Below are 17,471 nucleotides of genomic sequence, written 5' to 3'. Positions count from 1 at the left end.
GTCAGTTATGTGACTGAACGTTTGCCAAGCACGATATGCTCTTTCAAAGAAGAAGAATATCTGCAACGGCTAGTAAGCTAGCCTAGCAGAAGGTATTATTTATCGAGATATGGCTACTGTACTACCCGTTAGACCGCCTTGCGATAGCAATCCCGCTACCCCTGGAGCACAATCCATAAAGGTGACGTTTGCACTCCTTGTAATTGTTCATTTATATCATCCCAGATCTCAGCGTGGCTGTTGGCTCAGCTAACAACTAGCTGACTGGTTAACGGCCGCCTCCTTCCATGAATGACAACAGTTAGCAGCATTAGCATCACTTCTTTGTTGTCAAATGGGTAATAAAGGCTTGGTTAGACTATGTGACTGCCGTTTCTTCGTAATGTCTAGAGACAGCGTGATACTCTAAATATGTAAATAAGAAACAGTGTTGAGAGCAATTTTTAATTTCTGTGCCCTCCTTGCCACTGTGTTTCTTGTCAAGTAGTGTATGAAAAATCGTACTTTGTTTTATGATACTCATTTTGCATTTGCAAGTTGTTAACAAGTTTGCGTTATAAATTATTTTGATGTTCCAAAGATGACTTGCAGGTTTTCTTAGTGATGCATTGGGAAAAGAAGAAAAATAATACATACATACATACATACATACATACATACATACACACATACATATATTTGTGATCCAATATCGGTAAATACATAAAAGTAATTTAAAATGAATTTCTCCTGAATAAATTACTTGTAAACTCTTTTGTCGACAGGAAAAGCTACCCTGTCTAAAATAGACTGTCATTGTTATTAATTTAAATTGGCTATGGTTTTATTACCTGTCTGAGAAGTGATGTTGAAGTCAAAAGATATCCAAGCATATCCTGTTTATTACAGGGTTTTTGTATTGTTTGTTTTTTGTTGGACTGCTAGGAATAAACTGATATAGATGTTTAGGACTAAGACACTAAAGAAACACTTAGTCTTTAGTGAAGAAAAGCTTCCACTTGCCAAGCTACAGTTATAAAGTGTGACAGCATTATGAATGTACTATCATTAAAATTGCCATGTGTCAACAGTCTCTGTTTGCTCTAACTGAAAATATTTGGATAATTTCGCTGCATATGATTTCATTTGATACCTAAAACATCGAAATTAAAATAGTTAAGTAAATAAAAGCCAATGAAGTATGCTGTGGAAAGGTTTCCAACATTACACTGTGTAATTGTTTGATATTCAAATAAAATGTTTTCTTTTGATGTGTAGGAGGATGTAATAGAGGAGGTGTCCAATGATGGGAGCCAACCTCCAAAGAGAAGGAGAATGGGTTCAGGGGACAGCTCTCGAAGCTGTGACACCTTTAGTCAAGAGCTTGGGTAGGCTGGCCAGATACTAGGCATGGCACAATAAATTAAGACTGGCATAATATTATAGCAGTATTATTAACTTCATGACACATAGTATGTTTTGTTATAATACAGTTTCTGCTCAACCCCTAAACTCTGCTTTTTTCAAGGATCTTTTTCAGTCTTTGTTCCTTTATTTTCCTGTCCAGACCGACATATTTCCCAGCAGAAAACCTGACAGAATATAAGTGGCCACCTGACGATACAGGAGAATATTACATGCTCCAGGAGCAAGTTAGCGAGTATCTTGGAGTCACGTCATTCAAGAGGAAGTATCCTGGTAAGAATTAGAGTAAAATGTTTAAAAATAAAAAAGCAATCAGATACTAAACATGTTGTGATGCATTATTGTGGAAATTGCAGAGAAGTGGAAAATGTTCTTGCTATGACTGAAGTATTGCTTTATTTATTATCATGCTGCTGTAATTCCTGTGTTTTCTATACCCATGTTCTGTTGTGAAGAAGTTGTTGAACAGTGAGAACAATTTCCACTTTTTTAATCACTTTGTAGATATGGAGAGGAGAGACTTGTCCCACAAGGAGAAGCTCTACCTTCGCGAGCAAAATGTCATCACTGAGACACAGTGCACTCTGGGTACAGACATATTCTAAAAACTCACCAGCTTAACATCTACAGCTTACAATTTACAGTCTCACTTCATTTCACACACTCCTAACATATTTTTAACATAGTGCACATCTTTGATTTGTCTCCAGGTCTGACAGCTCTGAGGAGTGATGAGGTTATAGATCTAATGATAAAGGAATATCCCACCAAACACTCAGAGTATTCAGTCATACTGCAAGAAAGGGAGCGACAGAGAATAGCAAAAGAGTACTCTGTAAGTGCACAGTCAACAGAGATTTCTTGTTTTGCATTTGATAGAAATTTTCTACAGGCTTGAATTTCTAAAATTTTGTCTTGTGCTTTGATAGCAAATGCAACAGCAGAACCCTCAGAAGGTGGAGGCCAGCAAGGTGCCAGAGTACATAAAGAAGGCAGCAAAAAAAGCTGCAGAGTTCAACAGTAATTTCAACAGGGAGCGCATGGAGGAGAGAAGAGCATACTTTGATCTCCAGACACATGTAAATCCATCTAAAACAGCACATGATTCTGTAAAGGGGCGATGATACATTGCTTGTTGTGCTGAATTTCAGCTATTTTTATGTTACGTTTCTTTGTCCCAGATTATCCAGGTACCCCAGGGCAGGTTTAAGGTGCTGGCTCCAGAGCTAACCAGAACAGGACCTTACCCTGTGGCTCTCATACCAGGACAATTCCAAGATTACTACAAAAGGTATATTTCATGCTTAAACAAATGATTGTGCTTAAAGGCTTGCTTTGATTATATTAAGAGTAATTTATTTAAAAGTGTTTCTTAAGAGAAAGTACTCCATCAGCTGTGCATAATATTGTGGTTTTCATGACAGATACTCTCCCAATGAGCTGCGCTATTTACCATTGAATACTGCTCTGTATGAGCCTCCGTTGGATCCAGAGCTGCCTGCTCTGGACTCAGAGCCTGACTCAGATGATCCTGAGGATGGCAAAGATGGCAAGAAGAACTCTTCTGTAAGACAGTAGTTGTTGCACAGTCACATAGAAATGCATGATGTGTGCATGACAACACTTTAGTCCTGAATAAGAGTCTTATGTTAAAAGAAATGTAAAATACATTTAGATTAGCAAATGTGTGGTAAATCAGTGGTAGCATCATGTCACAGTGGCTAACTTTCATTAGTCTTAATGAAAGGACATTTTTGTACACCATTATTATACATTTTGTGAATTTTCCACCTGCCTCTGTTACTCCACAGGACAGCTCTTCAGGCAATGCATCAGATGTGGAGAGCCAGGAGAGTGGAGGTGGACAGGGCCACAAGTCCAAAGCCAAAGATAGGACATCAACACCGGGCAAAGACCAGCGGCATTCTGCCTCCCACAAAGCCACCCCAGGGTACAAGGTAGAGGACAAAACCAACTGAACTCTTCCTCAACAACAGCAGCAGCACTTTTCTACCCCCTCCTCCTCTTTCTACTACTACCTTACTCCATCCATCCCGCCACCCCTCTATAGCTCTCTTTGTTCTCCAGCTTCTACATTGGTCAGCCTTTTCAGGCTGGGACATCCTGGTACACACACACACACACACACACACACACACACACACACACACACACACACACACACACACACACACACACACACACACACACTGGGGGTCCTGTCTTCAGTTTTTGGTCTCACAAATACCACATGGCTTTTTTTTCTTCTTCGTACAAGACTGTGAGCAATAAGAACATTATAAAGGAACAGTTCACGCTTCTTTTTGCTGCACTTTCAATTTTTTGATTTTTCAGCAAAGACAGTTTTTCCTTTTGTCTTCAATATACCTCTTGTTTGTCCTCACTTGTCAAAAAAGATATTTCCAAGACAAGTAAGTGGATGTTTTGGCTGCTAGTTTCCCCTTTTTAATCTTCCTTTTTGTTATTCCAATATAAAAACAAAACACGAGCCAAACAGCTTGTGGTTACTATTAAAAAGAAATTCGTGTTAACTTTAAAAAGGTTTTATCATTTATATCTGAAGTGTAGAAGGGACTTAATCCTAATGTTTTAACTTTGTATTGATAAGATAACACTTTGTTTATACACCTGTGATGTATTATCAAGATGTAAATAAGTATCAGAAAGCTGTTTGGCATGGACACTAACTGTCCCATTAGAGGTGAGGATATGCTGACTTTGTTCACACTGTCACTGAGCTGAGCTACAAGTAGTCTGTGTGCTGACTGAGCTACACATCAGCTTGAAATCCAAACTTGGATGCATCTTTGATGCTCATTTCAAATAAAGTTCGTGAACCGCATCTAAACTCTTTACATATTGTTACCATGAGATCTTTCCCTACAGGAAACTGGGAACAAATGTGCACTCATAAAGTTTATTTAGCTGTTTCAGTCTACAAGAAGTGCATGATTAAATCAGCATTAATGAGTATAATGGATCTGAATATGTCCAGTTCAGCTCAGCTTTGTAGTGTGGGCTTGGTCCTTTTAAAGTGTCTGGTTACTGTGTTGAAGCTTTTTTAACTTAACTTTGAGTTGGCATTTTTCAGATCATTTTGTATATGTTTTTGAGCCTTCAGACTTGGCATGGCATAATGGCAGCAAGAACTCACTAAAATAACATCCCAGTACTGTTCATAATTTTGATGCATACGGAGGGATGTAGATGCAATGACTTTATAACATTTACAAATTTGAAACAATATATAGTGTATGGAAATCAAGTATAATCTGTCATTTTGTTCATCTGATCTTGCCCTAGCAGATGAAAGGCAGATTGATCTGTGATGATTCTGATGTTTCCACAAATATTTAACAGCATAATTTCTATTCAGTGGTTTAGGTGCTAGCTTAAAAAAGTTACTTCTGCTTTGACCTAACTATTATCTGCAGGGCATGTGGTGGAACAATGACTTCACTGTTCAGCTCTAAAGCTTTAGAGTAGTGCAGCATTTTACAGACAACCCGGAAATAAAAATGATTATCAAAGAAGGGATTCATTTGAATGGTCCACAGCAGTACTTTGCTTAGATGTTATTCACTGCTTCTGAAATGCATCTAAACTGCACCATGAAATTGGTAGATTAAGTTTAAGGATTCCAGAAAATAAATTATATGATACCTGAGGCTTCATAGCCATTTGGTAGATGACATATAGAATTTAATGGATATAAAAATCATGGGATTCAGTTCTAGTATGGATTATTGTTGGAAGACCAAATGTTTAAAAAGTTTATTAGACATAATAAATATCAACAGCTCAGTTGTCAAATTATTTATCCAGCAGTGAATTAGTATGTATAGTCAGCTAGTACAAAGTCCACATTTAACTCCCCCCTCTGTTTGCTTCTGCAGCTGCATGTTAGAGCAATATGACACCTTTCAAAAACCAACAGTCTTTGTAAAGGCAAACATGGCTGAAAGTGTTTTGAAAACGTTAGTTATGTTTCTTATTTGTGCCTGAAAATGCAGTATTTCCTGTTCAGATTCAGTTAACATAGAATAAATCATACTGAAACTAGCTGGATTCAGTCTCATGAATCTCCCATTTTCAGTCTTAATGTGATGATGTTCCCACTGAAGAGGTTTTCACTGTGCAGGCATCATTCACACTTTGTGGGCTTAAAAGCCGACTGAGCACTGCTGCTAATGTATGTGTTTCATGTACCTAAAAATGTGTTTTTATGGTTGTGAAAATAATATAACTATATCAATGTAAATAAAACTTTTTCAAGTTTTAAACTAGTTCAGACAGGCGAAATTAGGGGCTGTGTTTTAGCTAAGAATTGTTGGAGAAAAACAAGAAAATGTTGATAAGTAAGTCAGTCCTTCTTTCCTCTTCCCTTCTCCTGCTGCTGTCATACTCTTAGTTCTTTAGTATTGGATTTTCATCTTTACCAAACCATGTCCTTCAATGACCCATAGTTTTGCCGCTTTTGGCTATTTAGCCCGATTTGCTCACCTCCTGTCGGGACATTTTAATTATGGATGTCACACCATGTTTTGTTTTTAAAGCTTAGCTAAACAAAACATGATCTTTTCACGAGTAACAGCAGAAAATATCAAATTTTTAAATGAACAAATACGTTGATAACAGGATATGGCCACGAAGCCAATTTTAGTTTCTGTAGAAATAATGATGTTGAGTTAATTAATAGTCATAAGGCTGTGTTGAGTTGAATGAGGCCTGTGTTTTCTGGTTCAAAGCTTTAGCTGTACTCTGATAATAATACACATGGATCAGCTACAGCATCAAAACCACCCACCTCTTATTAAATAGTGATTTATGTCTCTGCTTAAACAGTTCTGACCAGTCAGGCTATGGACACTGAACATCCAAGGGTGTAGGAGTGTGTTACTAGGATGTTAGCAAATGGTCCTTTGGCCCTGGGGGCTGGAAGGGTGGGGTCTTTTTGGATTTTGCTTGCTCCACATATATATCAGATCCCATCAGATCGGTAACTAGAGAGTTTTAAGGCAGGGTGACACCTTAGACTCTTTTTGTGTGGGTGTTCTTTTAGTGCTTGCCAAGCAGTTTGGCTTTTTAAGATGGTGACTGGTCTGCAAACATGCTGAAGTAGGTGACCATTGTTAAAGTAACACCTACGTAAATGCCAGGATGCATTTCAACAAGTTGAGTAGTGTTACTCACTTTACCTGTCAGTGATTTTAATGTTATGGCTGATTTATGTATGGTGTATTTAATAGATTGGTTTCTTGCAAAACAAGAAGTTTAAAATAGTTTCTTGTTTGCATGTGTGATGTCCTGATTTAAATGTCCCTGAGCTTCATCTTTCTACTCTGTTTCTTTCCTGTTTGCCATCGTTTAAACTCAACAGTAAGTTTCATAAAAACTCAAGATTTATTCTTTTACAAGCGAAAGAGGGGTGTGTTTCTAACTCACAGATGTAATGGGAGTTCTTTTTTTGTCATTCATTGAACATTTAAAAGATCTTTACCAAATAGTAATGATCTTTCTGTCACTCCAAGTAAAGGGAATTGTTATAGCTTTTGTCAGACTTTGTCTTTGTGTGCTTGCAAGTAAACAACACATCTTTCTGTGAACTCTGAGTTTTAATCTCTTGGTACTTTGTTGCTGTTGAATCCAAAGAAATAATTTTGGGGCTGTGATCTCAACAAAGCTTTGGTTGCTCTTTGCTATAAAGACTATACCTAAAACCTAAAAATAACATCCACACCTGCCAACGCCTCAAACTTCAATTTTAGGTCAGCTTGAAATTTGAGTTTCAATTTTTTGAGCCAGCAATTATCCACCTTAAGTGTTATGCCCCTCAAAATAGAAAAAGCCCTTGTTAGTCTAAACAGTGTTCCTTTTTCACCCAGGTATTACTGTATTCTTCTGTATTTCCATGACTACAGGATACACATGTGTGATTGGTTTTATAGCATTATTCTGCCCTTGCAGCTTAAGGTCATTCCAAATGCTATATGTGGCATTTGCCAGAAGGGTAAAGAGGCCAACAAGAAAGGCAAGCCAGAGGCTCTCATTCACTGCTCCCAATGTGATAACAGTGGTAAGTTCATACTCTGCATTTTACAGGACAATTTTTTGCTGTTTTGTTATTATGTTTTTCCCTCATCATTTTTTAAATTAATTTAGTACTTTTGCCAGTATTTTGCTAAACATCAGGACAATTTAGACCATGAATATGATTCTTTGTATCATAAAAGTAAATGTAATTGTGTGTAAGATCATTTTAATTGTTAATAGTGTTTATTTTTGTCATGTTTAAGAAAATCATGCAAACTCCAAGCAAAGTTTGTGATTTTTTTTCTTTTTTTTTTGTAAGGTTTGCAATTCATTTTACACTGTAAAATAAAACTAAAAGTTTGATAGATTGGTCTTTATTTTTAATTGTAAAAGAACATAGAAAGATTGGTCACAATATGTCAGGAAATGCATCTCTCTCTTATGCTCCTCTAAAATAAAGCAGCAAAGATAAATGTATGTACACGGGCCTGTTCACAATATGTCTGTTTTTGTCTCTTTCCGTGTGCTTGCCTCTGTGTGTCTCTACACGTATTGTCTATTTATTTGTATTATCGTGTGTGTGTCGCCGTCTCTTTTGCTCCTGCTTGTGTTTTCCCATGTCAATAAACTTCAGGCCATCCCTCATGCTTGGATATGAGTGAGGAGCTGGTTTGTATGATCCAGACATATCGCTGGCAGTGTATGGAGTGCAAGACCTGCACCGTGTGCCAGCAGCCCCATCACGAGGACGAGATGATGTTCTGCGATATGTGTGACAGAGGATACCACACGTTCTGTGTGGGCATGGGATCCATACCTACAGGTGAGTGGATAGACCAACACGCTCAGTGCATGGTGGGTGTAACCACTGAGTTTTGGGAGAGGGTAAACCAGACTTAGAAACCCAATTTCCAATAATGTTGTTCACCTGGTTAGTCTGTTTTCTGCTTTTGGTTCTACTAACTATCTTTAATTACTTCTGTCTTCTTAGGTCTTTGGTTATGTGAGGTTTGCGACAAAGACTTCACCACACCCAAGAAGAAAGGAGGGGTCAAAACACCCAAGAAGTCCAAGTCAGCTCGTAAATGATCAACATGATGAACAGTTATACCGTGTTGAATTTAAACATAATTGCACTGTCACTAATTCATCCAAAAACATCAGATAATTTTTTATCTAAAAAAAACGGTTGGAAAAGCCATCATTTCAAACATGTATGATCCCCCCTAAAACATAAAACAAAAAAAAGACCAAATACTAACAATCAAAACACATTTAAACTGTTATTACTTTTCACTTGATGCCAAACAGATGAAGCCTTGAGAGTTTCAGCAAAGTAGACCTTGAATTTAAGTCAGTCGATTAGCATCTGTGTGCCAGACGACCATATTTTTGTGATTGTACATCTACACGGGGCATTATTTTGTAAGCGTGATAACTAAACTTCTACCCAACCATGAGCAGTTTACAACATTCCTGCTTCAGTAAACCAATGAGTTATACAATTTTTGACTCATAATGTGTCTGCACTGATAAACTATGTTTTAGGAAATAGTTTCAGGTACAAATGGTGCTTTTAATCTATCGAAAGAATCAGGGTTTACAAGAGCTCAGTGGTGTTACACAGGTTGTTTCGAAATTACCTTTTTGTATGTGTTTTTTGTATCTTATAACTTGCAGTTTGTGTTTTTGGTCAAGTTTTATTTAATGAGACAAGCAGTAAATGGCAATCTTTTTTTTAAACAAATGGTGCTTTTGATCCTTTGTAATTAAATGTTTTACGTTTGCGTGTGACCGACTTCGGGCTGTAGGAATTTTCAGCTTTTGTGAGTAAATTTTCAAACCAAGCATCCCAACCCTTCACTATTATTGTTGTTCAGAAATAAACCACTTGTAATTACATCAGAATGTAATTATACTGAAGTTAACATCCATCAGCATAATGATCTTGCAATCAGTTCTTTTCTTTTATTAGTTTATCATTTTTTTTAGTCGTTTTGTATTGTCCTACCATATTTGTGTTGAAGGAATATTTGTTCTAGCGTCATGGTTACTGAATTATAAAAAGTTTTTTCAATAAATAATAATAAAAACACTTAAAAGGGTTCTTTTTCCCTTTTCTTGTGTATTGTATTTAATTGTAACCTAGTTGTTTATACCTGCTTATTCCAATACAGAGTTGCAGAGGGGGTGGAGCCTATCCCAGTAGCCATGGTACACCCAGGATAGGTGCCAGTCCATTTCAGAGCCAACACTGACAAACAGCCTCTCACACTCACTCCTAGAGAAAATGAAGTGACCGTTTAACCTAATTTGATTTGTTTTATTTTTCATGGACTGAGCAGTTACAAAAAGCATGTTCATTAAATATCATGATAGTAGCTCCATTGTGAGTGTTTCTGTGTTTTATCTCTTAAAAAACCCACGTACCATGCCAACATTAAGTTAACTGCTTACAGCTTGGCCTGCAGGTGCAAAAATTGCAAAAGGAAATGCAACATTATGCCAATTCTTTCTGTTGGTGTATAAATAACACCTAACGTAAAATATTAGTTAAAGTGAATTTAAAAATATAAAATGTCTCTTAAGAACTCAAAGCCAACATTAGGGACATTTTAATTGTTACTGGGGGGAGGGTGACTAAATTAAATCATGTCAGTTATTGGTTATTTTGTATTGAAAACCGATAGGGGAGCTGTCGCGCAGAAACTCTTCACACATGTTCACGAGTTAACCGTAGAACAAGAGTCTGCCATATTGCAGTGATACAGCGAGTTTACCTGGTTTGAGCTCTATTCCGTCAGCTTTCTTTTGCTAATATGCTTTCATCTCAGATTTTTGGAGATCCTGGGAAGATGAAAGAGTACCATTACACTGGCCCAGTAGAGCACCGGTTTTCGCCATACGCTTTTAATGGAGGGTCAGTAAGAATTTTCAGCTGCTGATCACTTAGCTTCGTAGCTAGCTTACATTTACGCTCTGTAATATTGGATTGTGCTAAGTAGCTAAAACTCTTAGCACATTATAAGAGCCAATAAAACAAAGGTTAAGTCAATTAATAGTTTGTATGGAAAGTAGTTTGTGTATTTTTGTGGCGTAATCTGTGTACATTTTATCTTAATGCTTAGTTTAACATTTTTTCTCAAAATTAGCGGGGGTAGAAGAGGTCACGGTTTCAGTTTCGAATCTGCTTCTTAGCTTCCGTTAGCATGTATCATGAACAGCATCTGGTGTTGTGTTTTATGAGCTAAAAGAACTTAATTGTGTTTTTCATGTTTTTAGAACTGTACTAGCTGTTGCCGGGGAAGATTTCGCAATTGTAGCCTCAGACACCAGGCTGAGTGAAGGCTACTCAATTCACAGCCGGGACTCCCCAAAATGCTACAAGCTGTAAGTGCGCCCTCATTTCTCCTTAGAGCTAATGAAAGGTAACAGGTTAGCAGTGGTTACACTTTACAATCTGGGTATATTTAACGGATCATTTTTACGTAGAGCTTAGGTTTGTGTTAAAACTAATATCAAATGTGACATTTAGCTGTCTATTGTGGTGCCGTGGTATTTATGAAGGTAGGTGACTGTATTTGGTCTGCTAAATGCTTCCTAATAGATTCATTCACTTCCATCTTAACAACAGCTGGAATTTGTCGATAAAATACCTTCTACATAACATTATAATAAGCCGACTAAGTAATACGTTGAAAAGACTGTTACTGATATTTGTTTCTTTTTTCCCTTACAGCACAGACACAACTGTCATTGGCTGCAGTGGTTTCCATGGTGACTGCCTCACTCTGACAAAAATAATTGATGCCAGGCTAAAGGTGAGTTGGGGCAGAGAGATGTTGTAGGTTTCACTATCAGTTTACATTGCAAAACATTTTGATTTATGTACATCATCATTGCAAAACCATCTCTAATTGCATCCAGACATTTTATTTTCAAAATGGTCAATGGCTGAATGATTTAAGGTTTAAAATGAAAACTTATTGTAGCTTTATTTTTCTGCATCAAATCACATGTTAAGGAAAAAAAAACAGAAATGTATCAAAACTTAGGTGAATTTATTTTAACTATTTGGAAAGAATCTCTGGAACAACTTGGATGTTTTCATAAGAGAAGTGCAATGCTTGTCCTATGAATCAACAAAAGCTAAACTCAGTGTTTGCAGTACCTGAGAAAAAACAAACTAATTCAAAGATTGTGTTTTTGCTTCCTCACATTTTACTGTGTCGCAACAACATATTTTGTCAGAAACTATGCAATTCCTTTTATGCTTGCTTTGGATGAGGCCGGTAGCTTTCAGTAGATTACTGTCTGCAGTGTTCCACTAGTTCACACTGAACCTTTGCCAGTGTAAATAGTGTGATATTAGACAGACTACACTTGAAAATTGGCTATTAAGGTGAGGAGTTTTCTGTTACTGCCACTAAAAATTTGTAGAACTACTTATATTAGGTTTCTTCTGGTAACATTGCAAGTCTTGCAGTGAGAGTATGGCAGCGATGAGCACCACAGTGCAAATGATCAGTAGAACTTAATTGTCATTATAATAGCCAAGTGAAGTGCAATGAAAATTCATGAGCATCCTTAGCTGAGTGGTAAATGTATAAAAAGTAAATGCTTTGTCTACTGCGCTTTCATTCATTCTCTGAACCGCTTAGTCCATTAAGGGCCACGGGTAAGCTGGAGCCTATCCCAGCATTAACAGGTGAGAGGCAGGGTACACCCTGGACAGGTCACCAGTCCATCGCAGGGCCAACACATAGGGGAGAATTTAGAGTCATCAATTAACCTAAACATGCATGTCGTTGGATGGTGGGAGGAAGCCGGAGTACCCGGCGAGAACCCATGCATACAGGGGACAACATGCAAACTCCACACAGAAAGGCCCTCCCCCAGCCGAGATTCGATCTGGTGACCTCCTTGCTGTGAGGCTGCGGTGCTAACCACCATGCAGCCAGTCTATTGCACTTATTAATGCAAATACTTAGTAGATTATCATTGCCCCAGGTTTCCTTGCTGTACAATAGTTTCTTTAATATGAGCGTTGTTGAATCTATGAAAACCTGTGTTTTAGATTGTTTTTTCTTGTTTGTATTGTCCTGAAACAAATTTCATGCAAAGCAGGGTATGACGGATACTGATGGGCCATCTGCAGTTTGTCATCCAAGATGTTTTCAGGTTTGTCGCTAAAGGACATCGAAATTAATGTTCCTTCTCCCTCAGATGTACAAACACTCAAACAACAAGACGATGACCAGTGGAGCCATTGCAGCCATGTTGTCCACCATCCTGTACAGCAGGAGATTCTTCCCATACTACGTTTACAACATCATTGGGGGACTGGATGAAGAGGGTGGGTACTGATATTAAGTTCTAGTGTGTTCCAGTATGATTTATTGTCAGACATGTAATAGAAGGAAGAGGATGTTGACTTGTTATAGTTCAAAACATTAGATTTCACTACACCCTGCATGCTGAACTTTGAAGATGATTAAACTTAAAACCTGATGTGTAACATAGTTCATATTTGCACAGGATTGCGTCAGTTAAAAAGGCCCCTGTAAAAACATCTGCAGCAATATTTTTGTTTGTCATATGCCATTGTTATTCCTCTATTGTTTTTTCTTTTTTTAATTGTATTTTTTCCTATGTTTTAAATTATGTTTACATTGAATATATGCAATGTAGGCAAAGGAGCAGTGTACAGCTTTGACCCAGTGGGTTCCTACCAGAGAGACACCTACAAGGCTGGAGGATCAGCCAGTGCCATGCTGCAGCCACTACTAGATAACCAGGTGAATGACAAATATACACATTCATGCAAACTTGCATTACTCTTTCCTCACACTGGACACTTTTTGACTTAATAACATTCTTTACAGATTGGATTCAAAAACATGGAAGGTGTGCAGCATGTTCCTCTGACTCAGGAAAAGGCGGTTCAGCTGGTCAAAGATGTCTTCATCTCGGCTGCAGAGAGAGATGTCTACACCGGAGATGCCCTTCGGATTTGCATCATCACTAAGGAGGGCATTAATGAGCAGACAATACCACTGAGGAAGGATTGAGGAGTAAAGTCTCCTCTTCAATCTGTCTCTTCCACATTTATTCTGCAGATTTAATCCCTTTATACCAGGTTTGTTAGAACAGGAGTGTTGATCCAGAGGTTGATTCATGTTGCCTCTTAACTTTGGCTTTAGTTTGGAATCCTTGTTTAAATGATTTGACAGCTTGATCCTAGATCAGCACTCCTGTTTTGAGAAACCAGTTCTGTACCCATGCCTGCTTAGACTCTGCCTCTGTATTGATTTTTCATGCTATTCTTTTTACATTCTTAATAAATGTTAAGAATTTAAGTAGTCTGTTGCTGTTCATTGTCTCTGCACTTGGATGTGCTTCTACTAGTTACATTGCAGTCTATTTAAAATGAGCAAAGAGAGTACAGAAGGGACAATTTCCAAGTAAAAAGGTTTAGTATTTTTGATTCTTAAATCTTCTTATTCGTTTCCCCAGTTAAAATTTTCTTTGTTTCTTCATTTTAACAACAGAATGGGAAGTATAGCAGATTTTAGTCAAGGAGTTTGCACACCATCTTGTATAAACTGCTGGGTGTGTTTAAATGTGGTTCGTATGAAATCCACTCAATCTAATGTGGTTGTGCACTTAAACGGTTAATCTAACCACCAGGCATCAGTCTAAATGACCAATTAATTGTAGCTGAGCAATGACAACTAAGTAATTGATCTGGCTATGATGATTTCTTATCTCATTATGTATGTGTTACTCTGAGCCACGAGCAGTTGTTTACCATTTGACAGCACTTGCTCAGCTCATTTAAAAATATTCTGTATTGTAACTGGTGGTGTACAAAAAAAGTATAGTTTTTAGTGGTTTTATGAATTTCTTTGTGTATGCAATGTATGTAATGATAAAAAGGAATTATGATTCTTAGGGTGGACCTTCTGATGGGGAAAATAATAGAGAATGTGTGGTCCATATTTTTAGAGAATGTTTTTTTCTCTGTTTTCTACACAAGGTAAGAACATCTCAACTTTTACACTTGGACCAGAGTAGGAACTCCAGTCAACATATGATGTAAAATCTAAGTTGAAAATAATTTACCTAAATCAATACTGTTCATTTCTATCCTTTGATGAATCTGCTCCCTTCTCACATAAAAAAGATAGAGCTGATGTGCATGTCATAGGCCTGTTCCCAGAGCTTGTCATCATATTTGAGGTATGCCTCTAACCTATCAGACGATCGTTCTTTTCACTGAAGATTTTTAACTCTCCCAAAGTTTGTATGATGTGCGTTTATCTGCAATACTTATAATTTAAAAAATATAGAAATTTGGTACCCTTTGATAGTTACCAATCTGACAGTATTGTCCCGTTTTCACTCACTTTTATCCTATCATTTTTTATTTGGCTGAGGTGGCTCCTTGGAACTTGGAACTGTTTACACCTACAGCTGCAAGTCTCTGGGGATAGGTTTGAGCATAGTATATCTAGCCTGTTTTTTTTTGTTTTTTTTTTGCTGATTCCTCAAAACAAAACTGCTCCAGCCGGTTCAAGTTGGATGGGTTCTGCTGACTTATAAGTCATGCCACAGATTCACAGATCCTAACTTGTATTGAGGTCTGGGCTTTGACTCGGCCATTCCACCGGATTTTAAATATTTCCCTTTAAACCACGAGTGCTGTTTTCCAGCTACTTCAGGGTTACTTTTTTGTCGTCTCTGATTAATGTCCTCCTTGCCTGGTCTGTGAGTTTTGGCAGATGGCCCTTCTCTACACAGGTTTCTTGTGCCAAATTCTTTCCATTTTGGGATGATGAATATAATGAAGTTCTGTGGAATTATCTAAGATTTTTTTCATAACTCATTGACTTGTGCCTCTCCACAACTTTGCTGTTGACCTGGTGCCTCTTGATTAGTGATGTTGCTGACTGGTGCTGAAACGCATGAATGAAATTTATGAATGAAGTTCTCAATAGCGCAATGGCCAAATTCATTAAATTCTTTTTATTAAGTAATCTCAGTCGATCAGAAACAGAAACATTCTGCATTTGTATGGTACAGTTTTTCATTTTTTTTTTTTTTTTGAAAATAAAATATACTAAATAAACAAAACAAAACGGAGAGAGAAAGAAGAAAAAAAAAAAAAAAAAAAAAAAAAAAATTACATATACATACATGTATATACATATACACACATACACATACATACACACATATATACACACACATACATACATACACACATTCATATACATATACATACATATACACATACATAAACATACACATACATACATACACACATATATACACACACATATACATATATATATACACATACATACATTGGTCCCCTAACTACCCTCCCCTTCCCTATAATTCTCTGTATTTGCTTATAATTTATATGGTTTAACCAATACATTTGACAAAGACTCTTATACATCATGGGTAAAACAATTCTGTAATATAGGATTATAATGATCCAAATATGTTCAATTCTGTCTCCCTAGTCCATTTTCATTAGGATGTTCAGAAAGGGGGTCCATGTTTGATCAAACTTTGTTAATGTCCCTCGTATTGCATGTAGAATTTTTTCAGGAGTACAATATGACGACAGTTCATTAATCCATTGTTTCTTGCTTGGAGGGACTGTAGATTTCCAGTTTTTGAGTATACATTTTTTTGCTGCAGAGGATGCCAAAAGAACGAAATATTTCTTACATGAAAGTAACTGTAATGATGAAACATCTCCAAGTATCCATATTTTAGGGTCCGGATTTAAAGATAGACCACACACCTCTGATGTTACTTGGATCACATCATTCCAATACATTTGCAATTGTGTACAACTCCAGAACATGTGTAGTAAATCCCCAACATAAATTTTACACCTTTGACATTTATCGGTAACATCCGCATATGATTTATTCAATCTATATGGTGTGAAATATATTCGATGGAGGATGTTGAATTGAATTTGTCTATGTTTAGTAGAAACTAGTAGGGTCTGGAATGAATTTAATAACCTACTCCAATTTTCATCCTCGTATATACAGTTCAATTCCGATTCCCATTTCTCTTTTTTTAAACTTATCTTATAGGCTGGTAAGTTATCTATCACCGTTTTGTAAAGACAAGAAATAAGGCCTTTCGTGTTAGTACGTTTGGGATCATATAGGCATTTTTCATATAAAGTTTCCTGTGGTTTATTTGGATATATTTCTGAGGTTAAAGATTTGATCCAATGCCTGATTTGTAAATATTTAAAAAAATTGTGTCCTGGTAAATTATAAAGTTCAGATAATTGATTAAAGTTGGCAAAAACATTGTCAATATAAAGGTTACTAATTGTTGTAATACCCTTTCTACCCCATATTTGGAGTATACCATCTGCTATGGGTTTAGGAATATTGGGATTATCTCTGAGAGGGGTATTACTGAATGTTTGTAATTTCATATTTATAATTGAATGTAATTCGTGCCATACATCATAAACGTTTATGGTAAGAGGGTTTGATGTTATCGTTCTGAGTATTTTTTTTGAACCCACAAAGGGAATGTTTGATAATGGTATAGGTTTAATTTCTTGTTGTTCTATCGAAATCCATCTTACATCCTTTCCTTTTGAAAAAGTCCACATCCAAAGAATGCGGAATTGTGAAACTAAATAATAAAGTCTAAAATTGGGTAAATTTAGGCCACCTTTAGAGTAAGGGGCTTGTAATATCAAGAGTTTAATTCTAGGGATTTTTTTTTTCCATAAGTATGCTGATATTAATTTATCCAAATCTTTAAAGAATTTTTTGGGAATTTTAAAAGGTATACACTGAAATAAATATATAAATTTGGGTAAAATATTCATTTTTATTGTATTAATTCTGCCAATTAGGGATAAAGGAAGGTCCATCCAGCGCTCCAGTTCGGTTTTGGATTTATTAAATAATGATTTGTAATTCTCCTGGAAGACCTTCTCGGGAAAAGAACTAATG

General features: G+C 36.7%; 2 protein-coding genes across 2 annotated transcripts; both read left to right on the top strand.

Moving 5' to 3' along the window:
- Positions 1-43: 43 nt before the first annotated feature.
- phf10 (PHD finger protein 10) lies at positions 44-9,551 on the top strand. Its single transcript, XM_041981386.1, has 12 exons — positions 44-181; positions 1,258-1,367; positions 1,547-1,677; positions 1,909-1,992; positions 2,115-2,239; positions 2,334-2,483; positions 2,586-2,695; positions 2,829-2,970; positions 3,216-3,362; positions 7,393-7,501; positions 8,093-8,281; positions 8,450-9,551. Exons 1-12 carry the CDS (start codon positions 110-112, stop codon positions 8,545-8,547), a joined length of 1,467 nt encoding a protein of 488 aa, XP_041837320.1. The 5' UTR covers positions 44-109; the 3' UTR covers positions 8,548-9,551.
- A 640-nt stretch (positions 9,552-10,191) lies between these two features.
- psmb1 (proteasome 20S subunit beta 1) lies at positions 10,192-13,817 on the top strand. Its single transcript, XM_041987278.1, has 6 exons — positions 10,192-10,378; positions 10,741-10,848; positions 11,198-11,279; positions 12,685-12,814; positions 13,150-13,256; positions 13,344-13,817. The coding sequence occupies exons 1-6, from the start codon at positions 10,278-10,280 to the stop codon at positions 13,527-13,529; spliced, it is 714 nt and encodes a 237-aa protein (XP_041843212.1). The 5' UTR covers positions 10,192-10,277; the 3' UTR covers positions 13,530-13,817.
- Positions 13,818-17,471: the final 3,654 nt, after the last annotated feature.

Source organism: Melanotaenia boesemani, chromosome 1, assembly GCF_017639745.1.
Source record: "Melanotaenia boesemani isolate fMelBoe1 chromosome 1, fMelBoe1.pri, whole genome shotgun sequence".
NCBI lineage: Eukaryota > Metazoa > Chordata > Actinopteri > Atheriniformes > Melanotaeniidae > Melanotaenia > Melanotaenia boesemani.
Note: the sequence above shows the minus strand (reverse complement) of the source record. Positions and strands in the feature narration are given on the sequence as shown.